Here is a 22,124-nt window from a genome sequence, read left to right on the forward strand (position 1 = left end):
CCTCTCTCTGCTGGAGAGAAGCATCCCCACAGCATAATGTTTGACGGTGGGAATGGTGTTTTAAGGATGATGTGCAGAGTTAGTTTTCAGCCACACATAAGAATTCATTTAACCCATAAAGTTCTACTTTGGCCTCATCTGACCAGAGCAACTTATTCCACATGTTGTGTGCCATACATGGCTTTTTGCAAACTGTAAACGGGACTTCTAATGGCTTGCTTTCAAAAATGGCTTTCTTTTTGCCACTCTTTCATTAAGGTCAGATTTGTTGCATATATGACTAAAAGCTGTCCAGTGAACAGATTCTCTCACATGAGCTGTGGATTTCTGTAGCTCATCCAGAGTGACCATTAGCCTCTTGGCTGTTTCCCTAATTAGTGCTCTCCTTGTTTCGGTTGTCAGTTTAAGTAAACGGTCATGTCTTCTTAGGTTTGTAGTTGTGCCATACTCCTTCCATTTTTGGATGATGGATTGAGATGAGATGAGATGTTCAGAGATTGGGCTATTTTTTTAATAACCTAACCCTGCTTTACTCTTCTCCACAACTTTATCCCTGACCTGTCTGGTGTGTTCCTTCGTTTTCATGATGCTGTTTGATCCCTAATGCTTTCAAAGAAACCTCTGAGGTCTTCACAGAACAGCTGTAGTTACACTGAAAATAAATTAGACACAGGTGGACTCAATTTACTAATTATGTGATTTCGGGAGTCAATTGGTCACTCAGGCTTTTATTTAGGGGTATCAAACTACAGGAGGCTGAATACAAATGTACATCACAATTTTCAGACTTTTTAAAATATTTTGAAACATTGTATCATTTAATTTAAACTTCACAAATACAGTACATGGAGCCTCTACGGTCGTGCTCAGGGGTCTGTACAGAGCTATACAGCTGCCATAGAAGCTTAGTTCAGTGCACTATGTGCAGATATAAGTATTTAGTACACAGACATGTCAGGACAGGACAGCTGACAGATCATTTGTAAGTACAGAATTGCTTATTCATTTGTTCAGATTTTAAATATTTTCACATGTACTGTCATTTTTTTTCAGAGTGGTAAACCAATGCAGACGAGTCGATGTTTAGACTGCGGAGCTGATGTTGGAGGACAAAATCATAGGCCTCATCAAGGATTCCAGATTATTCAGTACGCTTCTGTTTCACTCTTCCAGATTAGAAATAAAAAGATCACAACAACCAAAACCTAGATAAATTGTAAATCATGATGATACATTATTTGAACGTCTTCGTAATAGCTCGTTCACACAACCGTATTTTCATTCCGAGTGCAGTCCGTGAAAAAAACGGACAGCATTCGGCCAAATCTTATTAAATGGGGCAGTGCAGATTGTTGTTTTTTTCACTGATTGAATCTGCGATAGAAAAAAATGGCAGTATGCACTAGTTTCCTCCCTAAACTGGATGAGACTCATCCATCCAAATCTATGGATGCGGAAAAAAAAAATCGGATGCGTATGGAGCCACAGTAAAGCATCTGATTTTTGCAGATACCTTACAATTATGTAACATAGGAAACTGTAAATGATTAATAGGTGCTGATGTAAAAAAAAAAAACAGACTGCACGCAGATGACAAATGAGAAAAAAATCATCCCACTTTTCTTGATGAAACTCTAAACAATTTTTTATATGCTAATGTGAACCTACCTTGAGGCTAGGGTCACACATCCGTGTAAGACTCGGGTCACGCAACCGCTTTTCTCTCATCGGAGAGAATCGGGTCGATTATATTAATCACACTGTGATCAAACTATGGAGAGAGTGTGATCATAGTGTGATCCAATTTTCTAAGATGAGGAGAAGGTGAAAAAAATTCTCCATCTTCTCCATTGTGTCAGTCCGTGAAAATCGGACTGCACCGATATTTTCCAGGGAGTCATTGACTTGCATGGCCTATTGCGATCTGAAAATTGGATGCAAATCGTGCATGCTGTGATCTTTTTCCTCCAACAGACTTGGTCTGAGGAAAAAATTGGACATGAGCACGGCCCCATAGAATAACATTGGTCCGAGTGTGATACAATGTTTTGTCGGATTGCACCCGGACCAAAAATACGGTCATGGGCACGAGCCCCAATTGTGATGAATTAAGGAGAGTTGTCCTGTGTTTCTTTTAAAGTAGTTAAAGGGAAAATATATCTATAAAATAAAGAATAAAATCTTACTTATCTCTCAGAATTACTTCTTTTCCAACGCTGCCTCTTCCATGGTCTCTGCTGGGAATGTAAAGGATGATGTCCCATCCATATAGTCACCTGACTGCTTAAAAAAAGGGTAGAGAATTCTTTTAAGAATTGGCGTAATCCAAAAATAACAGCAGCAAATATCAGAATTTTGTAGACATTGATAGTTATTTTCTAAGAACGGTATGTTCAGAAAAAGAAAAGCCCGCTGTGTAACTTGTACACTGAGAATCACATTGTATGTGACGAAATGCTGAACACATACCGTCATGGCCGAAAGTGTTGGCACCCTTTAAATTGTTCCAGAAAATGAAGTATTTCTCCCAAAAAATTATTGCAATGACACATGTTTTCTTATACATGTTTCCTTTCTTTGTGTGTGTTGGAACAACACAAAATAAACAAGGGAAAAAAAAGGCAAATTGGACATAATTTCACACAAAACCCCAAAAATGGGCTGGACAAAATTGTTGGCACTTTTCTAAAATTGTAGGTAGACAACTTTCAAGCACATGATTCTCATTCAAACTCACTTGTGGCAAGTAACAGGTGTGGGCAATATGTGAATCACACCTGAAACCAGATTAAAAGGGGAGAAGTTGACGCAATCTTTGCATTGTGTGTCTGTGTGTGTCACACTAAGCATGGAGAACAGAAAGAGAAGAGAACTGTCTGAGGACTTAAGAACCAAAATTGTTGAAAAATATCAACAATCTCAAGGTTACAAGTCCATCTCCAGAGATCTTGATGTTCCTGTGTCCACGGTGCGCAGCATAATGAAGAAGTTTACAACCCATGGCACTGTAGATAATCTCCCTGGACGGGGACAGCAGAGAAAAATTGATGAAAGGTTGCAGTGCAGGATATTCCAGATGGTGGATAAGCAGCACCAATCAAAATCCAAAGAAATTCAAGCTGTCTTGCAGGCTCAGGATGCATCAGTGTCAGTGCAAACTGTCTGTCGACATTTGAATGAAATGAAATACTATGGCAGGAGACTCAGGAGGACCCCACTGCTGACACAGGAAAGGTAGGCTGCCATTTGCCAAAATGTAAGAAGGTGTAAGAAGCTTGTTGATGGTTATAGGAAGTGATTGATTGCAGTTATTTATTCCAAAGGGTGCACAACCAAATATTAAGTTGAGGGTGCCAACAATTTTGTCCGGCTCATTTTTGGGGTTTTGTGTGTAATTTTGTCCACTTTGTCTTTTTTCTCAGTTTTTTTTAGTTTGATCCAATACACAAAGGAAATAAAAATGTATATAACAAAACATGTGTAATTGCAATAATTTTCTAGGGGAAATACTTCATTTTCTGGAACAATTTCAGGGTGCCAACACTTTTGGCCATGACTGTATAATGCATCTGACGCGCCCCCTGGGCCTGTGTTGTGTGGGGGATACCCGGAGCCGGATCGCTGGGGGTTGTAGTCTCCGTGGCGTTGACCCGGTCCGTGCCCAGGGCGGTCAATTCAGTGGCTGTCTTATTAGTGTGATAATAGTCCGACTACGCCACCCGTAGATTGCGGTCAATGGGGACCGCCGCTGCAAGGCAGACCACTGTTATATGTGCAGCTAAGAATGGGATGACTCCCCACGGGAGAAGTATAGCCTCAGGGCAGTTAGTGTGGATGATGGGAGTGATGGTGCACGAGCGCAGCAGGAATAACTCAGAGTCCGTGCAGTGCAGTTCAGGGTCTTTACTGATGTTATAAGGCAGACCCTCCCGGGAGTACTGGCTAGCAATAGAGGCCTGGTCAGTCTGAGGGCAAGCAGGATCTCCCCTGGCCAGGTGGAGTTGTAGGCCTCCCCGTCTAGCTGCACTCTTCTTGGCTACCTCGCTGTATGCGGGTCGAAGTAGCCCACGTCCCTGAGTATACCGTGTGGTGCTCACCCGTATGGCCGGCGACTTGGGGCCTCCTGTTAGCCTCCGCTCCACAATGGTGGTGCTGGTCCCTTGCTTGTGACCGTGCCTCCGGGCTTCTTTGGCCAGAGGACCTGGAATCCCCTGCCGGTTGGATTCTGCTGCTCGACCTGGATGTCTCCACAGCCTCGGATTCCGTGTCCGGTCTTAGTATCATCAGCCAGGGCGAGCTATCTAGCTTCCAGCCCCTGGCACTCGCTCCTGCTCCTACAGAGCTCCTGCTGTAACTTTCCCTCTCCAGGCTCTGACTCACCTAATCCCGCCCCAGACCCGGTTTATAAGGGCAGATTCCTCCCCTCCCAGGTCTGGGCGGGCGGTGTTGCATGCTTAGGGCTCCTGACCAGAGAAACCTGGCACTTGATCTCAGACATAATATTTCTATTACTGTGGCAACCAGACCCCTGGGGTGCCACATTCCCCCCTAGTAAATTTTAGTACTCCGGGACTAAACACATTTTCAAGAAAATACAAATACAAGGGTATAAACAATAATACAACAACATATTTACAAGCAGCTTTAGTTTTTAGAGGTCACGGCGTGTCCGTAACCGGGTGTCCATATCACCCAAGGTGAAGTCTTGAGAAGAGGTAGGGGACCTGTCCAAAGAAAACCCCTTGCGTTGGCCTTGGGCGTGGCTGCAAGGCTGAAGCTAGCTACTTTGGGCCGCAAGGAGGCCACGCCAGACAGGTTTTCTCTTCTGCCGCCATCTTCGCAAGAGGCACTATGTGCAACTATCTACAAGAATTGTTCCGGTTATCCAGCGTCCATAACCTGTTAGTCCATAGAAATCTGCAGGGTAACTGAGAAACATATTTAATAACAGGCAACGACAAAAACCATAAACATTTTCAAGAAACAGGTAAATTTACAGTGCATTACTTTATATTCTCCAGCGAGCGGGCATCTGACCTCTAGTGACTCTAGTGGACCTACGGAGCTCACTAACTGGTTCTGCACTACAGGGTGTAGGGGATGTTATAGGTAAGCTGGGCAGCTGTCTGCGCACTCTTTGGCTCTCTAGGGGCTCGGCAGGCTCACTACTAGCAGAGGGTTGATCCTCCTGCGCTGCTGGTGTGGACTCTTCTGCCTCCTGGGCCGGCTGCTCTTCTAGCTCTACCTGGTCTCCTGTAGGCACTTGAGGGGCTGGCTGGAGAAAGGTGAGGATGGGCACCACGATAGCGTTGTTTACTTGTGTCCAGGACCGGGGAAAGTCTCCGAGTATGGTGCTGATCATTTCCTCCTTTTCCTCTATGGGTTGAGGGTCTTCCTGATCATCATCCGTGCTTTGCAACTTCTCGGGGCACTTTTTCAGGTGGTCTCTGGAGACAGTGGCTGTGGTCTCTCCTCCATCCCTGCTGATGACGTACACCTTTGGATTATTGTGGCTTGAGGGCAGTACGGTGTACGGGTCCTTTTCCCACTGGTCGTCCAACTTATGGAGCCGCCTTTTTCTTTTTAAGACCTGCTCTCCAGGTACCAGGGGAACAGCGGGAGCATGTTGGTTATAAGTCCTCTCCTGCCTTTCTCTTGATTGACAGAGACTTCGCTCGACGCTCTCCTGTACTTTCCGGTACTGCTGCTGCCGTTCTGTATCCCAGTCTGCCTCTGGCGAGGTGTCCTCAGGTGTCAGGATTCCCATATCCAGGTCAATAGGCAGCTTACCAGGTCTTGCTCTCATTAGGTAAGCCGGGGTACAGTTGGTGGAACCTACAGGGATGTGGTTATACAGGTCCACCAGATCGGGCAGTTTCTCAGGCCACAGACTGCGTTCTTCCAGGGGCAATGTTTTTAGCAGATCTATCACCACCTGGTTCATCTTCTCGCAGAGTCCATTGGTTTGGGGGTGATAGGGCGTTGTACTTATCTTCCTGCAGCCATACCGATTGCAGAACTCCTGGAAGACCTCCGCTTCGAAGGCTGCTCCTTGGTCCGTCAGCACTTGGTCCGGGTACCCGTGTGGGTGGCAGAAGTGCTGCTGGAAGGCTCTAGCTGCTGTTTGAGCCATTAAGTCCTTTAGAGGGACCACCACCAGGAACCGGGAGTAGTGATCTACGATGGTGAGAGCGTAGATGTATCCGGATTTGCTTGGAGCCAGTTTCACATGGTCCAGGGCTACCAGTTCCAGGGGCTGCCTGGTGATGATGGGCTGCAGGGGAATCTTCTGGCTGTCACGGTCCTTTCTTCTTAGGTTGCACGGGCCACAGTCTCTACACCACCTCTCGATGGCTCCTCTCGTGCCTACCCAGTAGAACCGTTCACGCAACAAGAACTCCAGCTTCTTCCATCCGAAATGCCCTGCTCCGTTGTGGTATGCCTCCAGAAAGGTAGCCGCGTCTCGTCTCGGTACTACCACTTGCCAGATCAGCTCATGTGTCCGGGAATTGACCATTCTGCTGCACAACTTCTCCTTGTAGAGAAACAGTCTACTTTTCTCCTTCCATAGTTGCTTGGTCTCCTCCGGAGCATCTGGGTCAAGGCGGGCATCGGCCTGGGTCAGCATCTCCTTCACCAGACGGACTGCGGGGTCACTGTCTTGCGTCTCTGCCCAGTTGTAATGGGGTAAGGGGCTGAACGTAGCGGAACGCTTGCTCCTTATACGGTGGGAATACTGGGTAATCCCATGACGGTGAAACGCAGGGAGTTCGATCTCTTCCAATTCTTCTGGATCTTCCCCTCCGTCCGGTAGGTTTGGCATCCTGGACAGGGCGTCCGCGTTGGTATTGGAGCGCCCTGCCCTGTATTTGATCGTGAACTCATAATTGGACAGGCGGGCCATCCATCTCTGCTCCAGGGCACCCAGTCTTGCAGTGTCCAGGTGTGTCAACGGGTTGTTATCCGTGTACACGGTGAACTTGGAAGAGGCAAGGTAATGCTTAAAACGTTCGGTTACCGCCCACACCACTGCCAGGAACTCTAGCTTGAACGAGCTGTAATTCTCAGGGTTTCTTTCCGTGGGTCGCAGTTTTCGACTGGTGTAAGCAATTACCTGTTCTCTCTCCTGCTGGATCTGGGACAGTACGGCTCCTAGCCCGATGTTGCTTGCGTCCGTGTGGAGGATAAAGGGCTGGCTGTAATCAGGGTACGCCAGGATTTCATCCCCCGTGAGGGCCATCTTCAGCTGGCGGAATGACTCCTCTTCCAGCTTTTCCCATCTGAATGGTGGCTTCTGGTTTTTGGCCTTCCTGGACTGGCCTATCAGGAGATCCTGCATAGGAGCTGCCTTCTTGGTAAAACCGGGAATGAATCTTCGGTAGTAGCCTACCAACCCGAGGAACTGCCGCACTTCCTTTATGCTGGATGGTCTTGGCCAGTCCTTAATCACAGTGATCTTGTCAGGGTCGGGAGCCACTCCGTCAGCACTCACCACGTGTCCCAGGTACTGTACCTTTGGCTTCAGTAGATGACACTTTGAGGGTTTTACCTTTAGGCCATAGTTTGCCAGGGCTTCAAACACTTCTGCCAGGTGTTCCAGATGGTCCTCATAGGTCTTGGAATAGAACACCTCCTTAAATCCTATCTGTGGCACGGGCTGACCATTGCTGGCAATAATGCTCAGGTCGTCATCTGGGCAGCGGGTTATGTCCGAGTCATTCCAGTACCGCTTGAAGAGCACGTACGGGATGGTAGTCACCTGTGACCCAGTGTCTAGTAGGGCACTCATAGGAATGCCATCCAGTACCACAGGCAAGACCGGACGTCCCCCTACGTATTTATCATGCCAGTTCGATGGGCCTGATGATCTTATGCCTGGGGGTTGGCCCTCTACCCCAGGTTGTGCCCGTTTAAATGACAGTACCTTGCCATATGTCCGGGTTGATTGCAGCGGCGGCAGATGGGTCGTCCGTCCTCGTTGTATCTGTCGCTGGGTCTTCCTCTGGCCGGTGGGGTCCTCCTCAGTCGGTGCCACGGGACATCCTCCGGTCCGGATGCCAGCTGGATCTTTCCCGGAGAAGAGACCTGTAAAGACTGCACAGTTCTGGTTAGCGCGGCAACGCTCTTAGTCAGCTCTTGGACCTGATGGTGCAGGTCTGTAGCCAGGTTAATGTTCAAAGCCTGCGCATCAGCTCCCACAGGCCCTGCAGACAAGGGCACCGCGTCCTGGTGATAAGTGATAGCAGGGCGCCTGTGGGTCACGGCGCCACCTGGTGCCGGTTCTGGGAGCACCCGGATGGCTCTGTCCTTGAACTGTGCAAAGTCCAGGTCAGGGTCCTGTAAGGCCATTGCCCGCAACTGGGTTCGGTGGGCATTGCACAGTAGACCCTCAATAAATTGTTCGGTCAACAGCTTGTCTTCATTCCCCACGCTGTCAGGGTCTGCCTGCTTAATGGCTCTCAGGGCCTCTTGTAGGTTTAGAGCATAGTCTCTGATACTTTCGTGTGCCCGTTGTTTGCACCCGTAAAATCTGAGTTTTATCTCGGCTGAGGTTCGGGTATCAAACGTGTCTTTCAGCCGGGCTAGTATTTCCCTGACAGTCCTCTTCTTCCCAGGTGACCAGGACTTTACCTCCCTTTGGGCTGCCACGATTAACTAGGCCACCAAGATGCTTACTTTTTGCTCTTCTGTGAGGGGGTATACCTGGAAGAGGCTATCCAGTCTTTCCCTAAAGTCACTTAGGGTATGTGACTGCCCTGAGTACTGGGGTAGCCAGGTTGCCCCCGGGATATAGGGCATAGTGAATGGCATGACCGCAGCAGCGGTTGCGCTGGCGGTCGGCGTGGTGGTGGAGCTCCCCTCGGTATCCGACATCCTCCTTCCCCCCTAGTGGACCGTGGCCTACCTTGCGATGCTCTTCTTCCGTAGGCCGCGGCTCCGCAGTCGATCGTCGGGGTTGAGGACCTTGCGTTGCGCTCCTGTGACATCAGCGTCGCTCTTCCTCCCTTCCAGGACCTTACGCAGCATCGGAGCGTGGGGCGGAGCTTCGGATCTCGCGCGCTTTCGCCGTCCACGCCCCTCTTCTTCCTGCGTGGCGTCCCGAAGATGGAGTCCGCTGGCGGGAAGCAGCTGCGGATGGCGGGAAGACGGCAGAAGATGGCGGGAAACGACCCAAGATGGCGTCCGATGGTGGGAAACGGCTCCGGACAGCGGGAAACTTCTCTCAGGTAAGTTCAAAAGTCTTTTTCAGGCACGCAATACCCATGGGGCGGGTTGGTTTGAATCCTGCCGACTACGCCAAAGTTGACTCGCCCCCTGGGCCTGTGTTGTGTGGGGGATACCCGGAGCCGGATCGCTGGGGGTTGTAGTCTCCGTGGCGTTGACCCGGTCCGTGCCCAGGGCGGTCAATTCAGTGGCAGTCTTATTTGTGTGATAATAGTCCGACTACGCCACCCGTGGATTGCGGTCAATGGGGACCGCCGCTGCAAGGCAGACCACTGAGGCCGGTGTTATATGTGCAGCTAAGAATGGGATGACTCCCCATGGGAGAAGTATAGCCTCAGGACAGTTAGTGTGGATGATAGGAGTGATGGTGCACAAGCGCAGCAGGAATAACTCAGAGTCCGTGCAGTGCAGTTCAGGGTCTTTACTGATGTTATAAGGCAGACCCTCCCGGGAGTACTGGCTAGCAATAAAGGCCTGGTCAGTCTGAGGGCAAGCAGGATCTCCCCTGGCCAGGTGGAGTTGTAGGCCTCCCCGTCTAGCTGCACTCTTCTTGGCTACCTCGCTGTATGCGGGTCGAAGTAGCCCACGTCCCTGAGTATACCGTGTGGTGCTCACCCGTATGGCCGGCGACTTGGGGCCTCCTGTTAGCCTCCACTCCACAATGGCGGTGCTGGTCCCTTGCTTGTGACCGTGCCTCCGGGCTTCTTTGGCCAGAGGACCTGGAATCCCCTGCCGGTTGGATTCTGCTGCTGGACCTGGATGTCCCCACAGCCTCGGACTCCGTGTCCAGTCTTAGTATCTTCAGCCAGGACGAGCTATCTAGCTTCCAGCCCCTGGCACTCACTCCTGCTCCTACAGAGCTCCTGCTGTAACTTTCCCTCTCCAGGCTCTGACTCACCTAATCCCGCCCCAGACCCGGTTTATAAGGGCAGATTCCTCCCTTCCCAGGTCTGGGCGGGCGGTGTTGCATGCTTAGGGCTCCTGACCAGAGAAACCTCCCACTTGCTCTCAGACATAATATTTCTATTACTGTGGCAACCAGACCCCTGGGGTGCCACACATCTGATATAAAGAGATTTCCCATAAGTTAGAAAAGCTTTCTCCGACAGAATCAGCTCTTCGCAAGTAATCATTCAGATGAGTGTTTTATATGGATGTGTGCTCTCCATGTGCCCTACGGACAGCACATGGAGATCACACGCATCGATTATAGCCAATATGCCACTGCAGAGGGCCGATTTTCCATACGGTCCAACGGTCTACGTGGAAAAAAAATGGCAGCATGCACTACTTTGGCTTAATTTACGAACCTGTAACAGGCTTAAGTTACCGTACAACCGTCTGAACTCTGCCTAATTTGCAGATATGAAGAAAGGGGGCAATTCACAAAATATTGCCAAGGTGGTAAGGGCCCATCTACACTGTTCAATCACAGCTGCTAAACAACCGCCCATCAAAAGCTCGCAAAGTGATCGCCGTCATGTAATGCCCTGTACAGACAGTCCGACGGATCTTCTATGCATACAGATCTTTCTGTGTGCATAGTACATCATGTTATCTGCAGCACATCACCTGATTACACAGGGCGATGTGCTACCGAGAACAATGATATTTAAGCTTGCTTTAGTTTTTTTCCTCCTTTTCTTACAAAAGCCGTAACTTTATTGTTTTTCCATCCACATAGCCATGCGAGGACAATCTGTAGTTTTGAATGACACCATTAATTTTACCATTCAATGTACTGGAAAATAAGAAACCAATTCCAAGTACGGTAAAATGAGCAAAAAAAATCAATTTTGCAATAGGATTTTTTAAAAATGTATTCTATAGCATTCATTATGGTGTCAAAATGTCCTGGAATCTCAACCCAGCACGGGTTCAGTCACTGCTCTGTGCATAGAGAGTGTGGGCTGTAACTACGCCCCCCGCACTGACTGACAGCGGCTAAGCATTAGGGTCGGCTGTCAGTCAATGCGGGGGGCGCAGTTACAACTGCTCCTCTATAGGCACAGAGCAGTGACTGGGACCTGTGCCAGCGCCTGTCTTATAACTGGCACCTGAACACTGCCGGGTGGGGAATAAAATTAATTTCCTCCCAGCAGCGGGGGTTTAAGTGCTGGCACCGGTCAGGATCACAATGTTATTGACCTGCTGATTAACCCCACATCTGCATGTTAATAGCGTTTTTTTCAGGTGACAGGTTCCCTTTAAATGCCGCTGTCAGAGAATGACAATGGCATTTAAGTGGTTAAACTACAGAGATAAAAGTGTGCTCCAGCAGCTGTCATTACAGACAGATGGCAGCTATATATTACAGCCAGAATCTGCCTGGATTGGTGCAGTAGCTTAGGTATGCATAGTTACGACCACTCGTATAGTGACAGGTAGTTAGTTGTTAATGGTTGTAACCATGGATGCTTGAACTACTGTAACACCCTGCACATGGGGTAAGTGACATAGCGAATCAGAAGAACTAGACTACATTTCTAATTTGAGGTATTTGCTAATAATATTATTACTCCTACTGCATATTTGGATAGGATCTTGGAGATGGAAATACCCCTTTAATTGTTAATTTTGAATTGTGCCTAGTTCACCTTGCATGTATGTACACTACCGTTCAAACGTTTGGGGTCATTTAGAAATTTCATTATTTTTGAAAGAAAAGCACTTTTTTTTTCAAAGAAGCTAACATTAAATGAATTAGAAATACACTCTATACATCTGTAATGTGGTAGATGACTATTCTAGCTGAAAACGTCTTGTTTTTATTGCAATATCTACATAGATGTATAGAGGCCCGTTTCCAACAATCACCACTCCAGTGTTTTAATGGTATATTGTGTTTGCTAACTGTGTAAGAAGGCTAATGGGTGTTTAGAAAACCCTAGAAAACCCTTGCACAAGTACGTTAGCCCAGCTGAAAACGGTTTGGCTGTTTGAGATGCTATAAAATTGACCTTCCTTTGAGCTAGTTGAGAATCTGGAGCATTACATTTGTTTGTTCTATAAAACTCTCAAAATGGCCAGAAAAAGAGAACTTTCATGTGAAACTCGACAGTCTATAATTGTTCTTAGAAATGAAGGCTATTCCATGCTAGAAATTGGCAAAAAACTGAAGATTTCCTACAACGGTGTGTACTACTCCCTTCAGAGGAGAGCACAAACAGACTCTAACCAGAGCAGAAAGAGAAGTGGGAGGCCCCGCTGCACAACTAAGCAACAAGACAAGTACATTAGAGTCTCTAGTTTGAGAAATCGATGCCTCACAGCTCCTCAACTGGCAGTTTCATTAAATAGTACATGCAAAACGCCAGTGTCAACGTCTACAGTGAAGAGGCGACTCCGGGATGCTGGCCTTCAGGGCAAAGTGGCAAAGAAAAAGCCATATCTGAGACTGGCTAATAAAAGGAAAAGATTAATATGGGCAAAAGAACACAGACATTGGACAGAGGAAGATTGGAAAAAAGTTTTATGGACAGACAAATCAAAGTTTGAGGTGTTTGGATCACACAGAAGAACATTTGTGAGACGCAGAACAACTGAAAAGAGTCTGGAAGAGTGCCTGATGCCATCTGTCAAGCATGGTGGAGGTAATGTGATGGTCTGGGGTTGCTTTGGTGCTGGTAAAGTGGGAGATTTGTACAAGGTAAAGGGGATTTTGAATAAGGAAGGCTATCACTCCATTTTGCAAAGCCATGCCATACCCTGTGGACAGTGCTTGATTGGAGCCAATTTCATCCTACAACAGGACAATGACCCAAAGCACACCTCCAAATTATGCATGAACTATTTAGGGAAGAAGCAGGCAGCTGGTATCCTATCTGTAATGGAGTGGCCAGTGCAGTCACCAAATCTCAACCCCATTGAGCTGTTGTGGGAGCAGCTTGACCGTATGGTACGAAAAAGTGCCCATCAAGGCAAACCAACTTGTGGGAGGGGCTTCAGGAAGCATGGGGGGAAATTTCTCAAGATTACCTCAGCAAATTAACAGCTAGAATGCTAAAGGTCTGCAATGCTGGAATTGCTGCAAAGGGAGCATTCTTTGACGAAAGCAAAGTTTGAAGGAGAAAATTATTCTTTCTAATAAAAATCATTATTTCTAACCTTGTCAATGTCTGGACTATATTTTCTAATCATTTTGCAACTCATTAGATAAATAAAAGTATGAGTTTTCATGAAAAACAGAAAATTGTCTGGGTGACCCCAAACTTTTGAACGGTAGTGTATATGTACCGTATATATATATATATATATATATATATATATATATATATATACAGTACAGACCAAAAGTTTGGACACACCTTCTCATTTAAAGATTTTTCTGTATTTTCATGACTATGAAAATTGTACATTCACACTGAAGGCATCAAAACTATGAATTAACACATGTGGAATTATATACTTAACAAAAAAGTGTGAAACAACTGAAAATATGTCTTATATTCTAGGTTCTTCAAAGTAGCCACCTTTTGCTTTGATGACTGCTTTGCACACTCTTGGCATTCTCTTGATGAGCTTCAAGAGGTAGTCACCGGAAATGGTTTTCACTTCACAGGTGTGCCCTCTCAGGTTTAATAAGTGGGATTTATTGCCTTAAAAATGGGGTTGGGACCATCAGTTGTGTTGTGCAGAAGTCAGGTGGATACACAGCTGATAGTCCTACTGAACAGACTGTTAGAATTTGTATTATGGCAAGAAAAAAGCAGCTAAGTAAAGAAAAACGAGTGGCCATCATTACTTTAAGAAATTAAGGTCAGTCAGTCCGAAATATGGGAAAACTTTGAAATTGTCTCCAAGTACAGTTGCAAAAACCATCAAGCGCTACAAAGAAACTGGCTCACATGAGGACCGCCCCAGGAAAGGAAGACCAAGAGTCACCTCTACTTCTGAGGATAAGTTTATCCGAGTCACCAGCCTCAGAAATCGCAAGTTAACAGCAGCTCAGATTAGAGACCAGGTCAATGCCACGCAGAGTTCTAGCAGCAGACACATCTCTTCAATAACTGTTAAGAGGAGACTTTGTGTTGCAGGCCTTCATGGTAAAATAGCTGCTAGGAAACCACTGCTAAGGACAGGCAACAAGCAGAAGAGACTTGTTTGGGCTAAAGAACACAAGGAATGGACATTAGACCAGTGGAAATCTGTGCTTTGGTCTGATGAGTCCAAATTTGAGATCTTTGGTTCCAACCACCGTGTCTTTGTGCGACGCAGAAAAGGTGAACGGATGGACTCTACATGCCTGGTTCCCACCATGAAGCATGGAGGAGGAGGTGTGATGGTTTGGGGGTGCTTTGCTGGTGACACTGTTGGGGATTTATTCAAAATTGAAGGCATTGTGAACCAGCATGGCTACCACAGCATCTTGCAGCGGCATGCTATTCCATCCGGTTTGCATTTAGTTGGACCATCATTTATTTTTCAACAGGACAATGACCCCAAACACACCTCCAGGCTGTGTAAGGGCTATTTGACCAAGAAGGAGAGTGATGGGGTGCTACGCCAGATGACCTGGCCTCCACAGTCACCAGACCTGAACCCAATCGAGATGGTTTGGGGTGAGCTGGACGGCAGAGTGAAGGCAAAAGGGCCAACAAGTGCTAAGCATCTCTGGGAACTCCTTCAAGATTGTTGTAAGACCATTTCTGGTGACTACCTCTTGAAACTCATCAAGAGAATGCCAAGAGTGTACAAAGCAGTCATCAAAGCAAAAGGTGGCTACTTTGAAGAACCTAGAATATAAGACATATTTTCAGTTGTTTCACACTTTTTTGTTAAGTATATAATTCCACATGTGTTAATTCATAGTTTTGATGTCTTCGGTGTGAATGTACAATTTTCATAGTCATGAAAATACAGAAAAATCTTGAAATGAGAAGGTGTGTCCAAACTTTTGGTCTGTACTGTATATATATAATATTTATTATCTGCTTCAAAATGGTAAAGAGTGATATATCTGGAGAAATGTTTGTGTCATTTTCTCTATGTTAATAGGCAGAACGAGGATCGCACACAGACAGGACACGTCTTGGGACTTCCAGAACGACAAGGGACAGTTATAGCTCCTGACCGGGATCTGTCGGCTCCTGCATTTATTGTGCTGAGGCTGCTGACACATCTATCAATGCTCCTGGGATCAGAAGTGGAATTACAGGTATATATCACAATGGTGGAGCTATAGAAAGCTTTATATGTTGTTCTGTCATCAGAAGGGCTGGGAAATCTGTATCTTGTGATGGAAGCAGCTTCTGTTTCTTTGACCTCACAAGTCTCACCCGCTGTTCTCTTCTCTAACAGACTGCGACTCACATTGTGAAGCCACAAGTACCCGATGTTAGAAGTTTCCTTTTCCGTCACATCGAAAAAAATCTAGAATATCTGAGGAACACTCTTGGAAAAAGTGCGGATGACACCACCACCATTGCACATTTTGTACTTAGTCAAATGCTGAATCCCGATCAGCGAGGACAGTGTAAGTCAATATTTTGAAGTATTTTATCTCTTTGTAAAGGAAACAGATCACATGAGGAGAACCAAGAATAGCATAAATCCGAGACCGGCTTCTACATAATAAACATGTATGTAGCACTCAGCATCTTATCAGAAAAAAAGCATTGTTTAAGCGTGGCGGGGACGAGATGCCTAGAATGACTAGATGAAGATGTCTGTCCCCGCTGACTTCTCCCCACCCACTCCTCTAGACTGCCAGGTCCTTCTCTATTCACCAGCTGAGCAGGCGAGGAGAAGTCAGCGGGGATGCACCTTTTGGATTAGTCATTGCCTTCATCTTCTCCCCGGCTGAGATTTCAACTATTTTTTTCTCAGAAAAGTTGTTGCATTTCTGAATAAAACATGTTTGTAATGCAGGAGTTTCTGATTCATTCTGTCTCTGGTTCAGACAGCATGAATGATGTGGCCGGTTCCCTTTAACTGAAAAAATATATTGTAAAATATATGGCTTCATTTACTCTTCATTATGACTGACAAGCAACCATGACTGTTGTGGAGGGCCGAATCAATAGGCTGAAATTAATTCCACTCAATATTTAATATTAACTTATTAATTATAATTAATTATATTATTTTATATTTATTAATTGTATCACTTTATATTGAGCAGAATTAAGTATGCTGATATCTCACTATATACTGTATGAGCCCACATACAGCTCCTATATATAGTATGAGCTCTCACATAGCCCCTTGTATATAGTATGAGCCCCCATATAGCCCCCTATTCACAGTATGGGCACCACATAGCCCCCTATTTACAGTATGAGCCCCACATAGCCCCCTATATACAGTATGGGCACCACATAGTCTCCTGTATACAGTATGAACCCCACATAGCCCCTATATACAGTGTGGGCGTCACATAGCCTCCTATATACAGTGTGAGCGCCCACATAGCCCCTCTATATACAGTATGAGTCCCAACATAGCCCCCTATTAACAGTATGAGCCGCCACAAAGCATCCTATATTGTCACAGGTGTATCAGAGATGACAGGCGCCCTGCAGTTGGTTGCAGGAGATCTCTACGTTTGGCATTACAGGCATCTTCTTAGATGAGGGGCTGTCTTTAGGACCTAGCGGCTACCTCCCTCTGATAATTAGCTCCCTGGCCTGGGTGTATATATACCTGATGTGTCTGAGAGGGATGTGCCAGCAATATTCATTTCTACTTGTGAAGGCTTAGCAAGAGCAGTACTTCGTCCTTTCTGGAGCTTGAGGCTGAGTTCGCATTTGTCTGGAGTCGTCTAAAGCTAAGCATTCTCCCCGCTTGTCTACCCTTGTTGTCTATAGAGTTTAGCTGAGATCAACTAGTGCTCATCTCCTCACATCCCTAGCCTTAGCCATACGCCAGGAAAAGACAGAGCGAGGCACGCGTGCGGCGATTGCTGAAGAAGAGGCAATATAGGGACGGAAGTTGAGACAGGGTGACGCCAGATCAGACAAGGAGATCTCCACTTCCCCCTTTCCCTAGTGTCTGGGCTCCCTTTCCCGCTTCCCTCTGTGTTGCACTAAGTCTTTCCCACACCTGGCGTGACATATATATAATATAAGCCCCATACAGTCTCACCTATATACAATATAAGCCACACACAGCCTCACCTATATACAGTATGAGCCCCGCATAGTCCCCCCTGGGCTGGACTGGAACAGCCCAGATATGATCTAGATCATCGGTCCCCAACCTTTCTTAACCTGAGATCCACATTCAGCTCTGATAGATGTCGCAAGCCACATTCAGCAGGACCCCTCCCACTTACACCATAGTAACACCAAGAAGCCCACTGTCCCGATATAATGACAGCTAAAGCTTCCCTATGGAAAGCATTCCGAAACCTTGTGCCCCCCTCCGTTATAGGCAAGATATTTACATCAAGGGTTTCCCACTTTACTCCATCTCGGAGTTCTGACATCATGCACATTCACCACTCTATCACACCCAGCTTCAAGCTCCCATCTAACTGGCAGTATCATCCTATCTTCAGTTTACTATATTTACCAATCCCCCCTCGGCACCAGTATACACACATCCAGATCTGCTCTTCTGTGCAGGGCTACTCACAAAAGTCAGCATCTTGAGACCTTCTCTACATAGTTGTTTACTAAATTTGGTGCTAACGCACCAAGATGGCAGACAGCCGCCATGAGCCAAACAACATGGTCTCGTGAGCCATATGTGGCTCCCGAACCACAGACTGAGAACCCCTGATCTGCACCTATGTACAGTAGACTTCCAACAGTAGAGTAGCTGCTGTTACGGGTCCGGGTGGTGGAACCTCTGTGCTGGGATGCAAGGAGGGACCAGAGGGGCGTAACTAAGTGCCTACTCGGACCGACCCTGGTCGCACGGCGGCTTAGTCGACATCGTGAACCAAGGAGGGATCGGGCTGGTGGACCAGGTGTCACTCTGGGACCGACCTTATGTGAGAGCAGGCGACTCCCAAGGGTCAGATGGCTGAAACTGACGGGTACAGCGCAAGAGCACGGCAGGTAGCCTGACGGATGATCCGGGTTGGCAAGCAGGCGGGCACGGCAGGTAGCCAGACGGGTGATCCGGGTAGGCAAGCAGGCGGACACGGCAGGTGGCTTGACTGGTGATCCGGGTAGACAGGTAGGCGGGCACGGCTGGCAGACAGGCTGGCGGGCACGGCTGGCAGACAGGCTGGCGGGCACGACTGACAGACAGGCTGGTGGGAACGGCTGACAGACAGGCTGGCGGGCACGGCTGACAGACAGGCTGGCGGGCACGGCTGATAGACAGGCTGGCGGGCACGGCTGATAGCCAGGCTGGCGAGCACTGAAACCTGAGTGCTGAGGAGAGTGTTAGCACACAAACAACAACCTTGCACAGGCACCTCCATTTTGGAGGAAATGCTTTATATAGGAGTGGTCCTCCGGCCTTTGGCCGGGGACTCTTTATGACGGCGTGCGCAGCCCCTTCAAGAGGGAGGGAGCACGCGCGCGCCCTAAGCACAGTGCCTGGGAAGCTGCGCGCGATGCGCGCAATAGCAGTAGAGGAGTTGGAGGACGCCAGACCGGGAGCGCGGCGGTGAGGGAAACAGCGTCTCTGCCCGGCAGAGACGCCGAGGCTACAGTACCCCCCCCCCCTTTACGCCCCCTCTTCTTTAGGCCCGCAAGAAATTTTTCAAGAAGATGAGGGGCATGAATGTTCTCCCTGGACTCCCAAGATCTCTCCTCAGGACCAAACTCCTTCCAATCCACAAGAAAGAAAGTCTTTCCTCTTACCCTCTTGATGGCCAAAATGTTCTCTACCTCAAAGTCGTCCTCAGCGGAGACTGGAGCTGGAGCGGTACCTGGATCATCAGAGAAAGCATTAAGGACAACCGGTTTGAGGAGAGACATGTGAAAGGAGTTGGGGATCCGTAAGGAGGCCGGGAGTTTCAGCTTGTAAGCCACTGGATTTATCTGGTTCAGAATCTCGATAGATAGAGCATCGGCTTTAATGTTCTTGTCTGCCGGGCGGTAATGGAGATTGAAGCAGAATCGAGCAAAGAACAAAGACCATCTGCCCTGATGCAGGTTTAGTCTCTGGGCGGTCTGCCAATACGCAAGGTTTTTATGGTCAGAGCCCCCTCAAGCAAGTAGCGCCACTCCTCCAGCGCTAATTTGATGGCCAGCAGTTCTCGATCTCTTATGGAGTAATTACTCTCGGCCGGAGAGAAGAATTTAGAGAAGAAGCCGCAGGACACCATTCACCCGGACGAGGATTTCTTGGTGAGCACTGCTCTGGCTCCGGAAGAAGAGGCATCAACCTCCAGGAAGAACTGTTTATTGCCATCAGGACGGTGTAGCACAGGAGCGGAGGAGAAGGCTTGTTTAAGAGAGATAAAGGCATTCTCTGCCTCGGAAGTCCACTCCCTGGGATTTCCTCCCTTACGGGTAAGAGCAGAGATGGGAGCTGTCTGGGAGGAGAAATGAGGACTGAAGAGGCGGTAATAGTTAGCGAATCCCAGAAACCGCTGAATAGCCCTCAACCCCTCAGGTCGAGGCCACTTTAAGACGGCAGACACCTTCTCGGGATCCATCCGCAGTCCGGTCTCCGAGATGATATACCCCAGAAATGGCTGGGAGGTCTGCTCAAAGAGGCATTTCTCGTACTTAACATACAGGCGATTCTTCCGGAACCTCAGCAGTACCTGACGAACATCCCTCCGGTGAGAGGGCAGATCAGGGGAGAACACCACCACGCAGGAATACAGGAGATCTCGAAAGATATCATTTACCAACTCCTGGAAGATGTCTGGAGCATTACTGAGACCAAAGGGCATCACGCGGTACTCGTAGTGACCATCCTGGGTGTTGAATGCCGTCTTCCACTCGTCTCCCTGGCGGATCCGGACCAGATTGTACGCCCCACACAGGTCAAGCTTAGTGAAGACCTTTGCGCCCTTTAGGCGGTCAAACAGCTCCGAGATGAGAGGCAGGGGGTACTTATTCTTGATGGTAATCTGGTTTAGGCCCTTATAGTCAATACAAGGATGAAGAGAGCAGTCTTTCTTTTTGACGAAGAAAAATCCTGCTCCAGCCGGAGAGGTGGATTTCTGGATAAACCCCCTAGCAAGATTTTCTTCATATATATTCAGACATGGCACGGGTCTCGGCCAGCGACAAGGGGTAGATTCGCCTGCCAGGAGGTGAAGCACCAGGTATTAGGTCTATGGGGCAATCATACGGCCTATGAGGTGGTAGTGTCTCTGCTTCCTTTTTATAAAAACGTCCACATAGGACCAGTAGACTGCTGGCAGGCCAGGTAGGTTAGCCGGAGTAGACGGGGGTCGAGCAGGACGAACAGGAACCAGACAGGTCTTATGGCATTCCTGACCCCAACGGAGCACATCTCCCAAGCTCCAATTCAGGATGGGCTCATGTCTCTGTAACCAAGGCAGACCAAGCAAGATGGGATGAGAAAGACCGGACAGTACTTAAAAGGAGATCTTCTCCGAGTGCAGCATTCCCACCTGAAGAGTTACCGGCTCAGTGACCAACAAGATGGTTTCAGGTAGAAGCTTTCCATCCACGGAGGAAACTGCTAAAGGATCCGCCAGACGTATGGTAGGAATCTGAAAACGCTCCACAATGGCCTGTTGGATGAAATTCCCAGCGGCTCCGGAATCCAGATGGGCAGTCTCGAAGAAGCGGGTCTCACCACTGGTAACAGAAACGAACAGAGTCAAGGGCAGAGAGGAAGAACTCTTGCCTAGGATGACCTCTCCGAGCGGTCCTAGACACTGGAGTTTCCCGGTCTCCCTGGGCAAGAGCGGATCTGATGCTCTATCACCACAATAGAATCAACTTCTCTCGGCACGACGGGTCTCCTGGAGAGACGTGACCATCTTGACTTGGTCAATTTGCATTGGTTCTGGAGAAGACACCCGGGGGAGTTCAGGTAGTGAGACTGGACTTTGGAGGACAAGAGCGAGGCGCGGAGGTCTCCTCTCACGGGTCATCTCCTTAAGGCGTTCCAGGAAACGGGTGTCAATCCAGGTAGCTACTGACACCAGGTCGTCCAGGGAGGGAGGTATGTCACAACCGGCTAGTTCATCCTTCATCTGTCTGGAAAGACCCTCCCAAAAGCCCCGACATAGGATAGGGTCACCACCAAAATGTGGGGGAGCAGAAAGCCGGGGTCCAAAGCCGGATGCCACAGCGCCACTGGGTTGAGATGCCACCGGAGCGGGTGCTGCTTGGTTAGAGACAGACACAGTCGGGGTGGACAGCGCATCCAAGCGGCAGTTGACTGTCCGCAGATAGGACAGGATAGTATCCTGTTGGGATCTCTGGCGAGAGACCTCTTGGTACAGGTCAGAGAGCGAAGGAGCCTGGGAGCCACTGGGTTCCATGGCCTGTGCAATCTGTTATGGGTCCGGGTGGTGGAACCTCTGTGCTGGGATGCAAGGAGGGACCAGAGGGGCGTAACTAAGTACCTACTCGGACCGACCCTGGTCGCACGGTGGCTTATTCGACTCTGTGAACCAAGGAGGGACCGGGCAGGTGGACCAGGTGCCACTCTGGGACCGACCTTGTGTGAGAGCAGGTGACTCCCACGGGTCAGATGGCTGAAGCTGACAGGTACAGCGGGAGAGCACGGCAGGTAGCCAGACGGGTGATCCGGGTTGGCAAGCAGGCGGGCACGGCAGGTAGCCAGACGGGTAATCCGGGTAGGCAAGCAGGCGGACTCGGCAGGTGGCCTGACAGGTGATCCAGAAGACAGGCAGGTGGGCACAGCTGGCAGACAGGCTGGCGGGCACGGCTGACAGACAGGCTGGCGGACACGGCTGATAGACAAGCTGGCGGGCACGGCTGATAGACAGGCTGACGGGCATGGCTAACAGACAGGCTGGCGGGCACTGGGACTTGAGGGCT

The 22,124-nt window shown here is 48.4% G+C and overlaps 1 protein-coding gene across 1 annotated transcript in view; it reads left to right on the top strand.

Annotated features, from left to right (window-relative positions):
* The window catches only part of LOC141164053 (E3 ubiquitin-protein ligase RNF213-like), a 102,344-nt gene that overhangs the window by 30,657 nt on the left and 49,563 nt on the right, over positions 1-22,124 (top strand). The window contains exons 7-9 of the mRNA XM_073649217.1: positions 1,054-1,148; positions 15,223-15,382; positions 15,526-15,700. Coding sequence (XP_073505318.1) covers positions 1,054-1,148; positions 15,223-15,382; positions 15,526-15,700 — 430 coding nt within the window. The remainder of the gene's footprint in view (positions 1-1,053; positions 1,149-15,222; positions 15,383-15,525; positions 15,701-22,124) is intronic.

The sequence above is a fragment of the Phyllobates terribilis genome, unplaced genomic scaffold, assembly GCF_046119375.1.
Source record: "Phyllobates terribilis strain yellow unplaced genomic scaffold, ASM4611937v1 Scaffold_10__3_contigs__length_209671492, whole genome shotgun sequence".
NCBI classification, from domain to species: Eukaryota; Metazoa; Chordata; class Amphibia; order Anura; family Dendrobatidae; genus Phyllobates; species Phyllobates terribilis.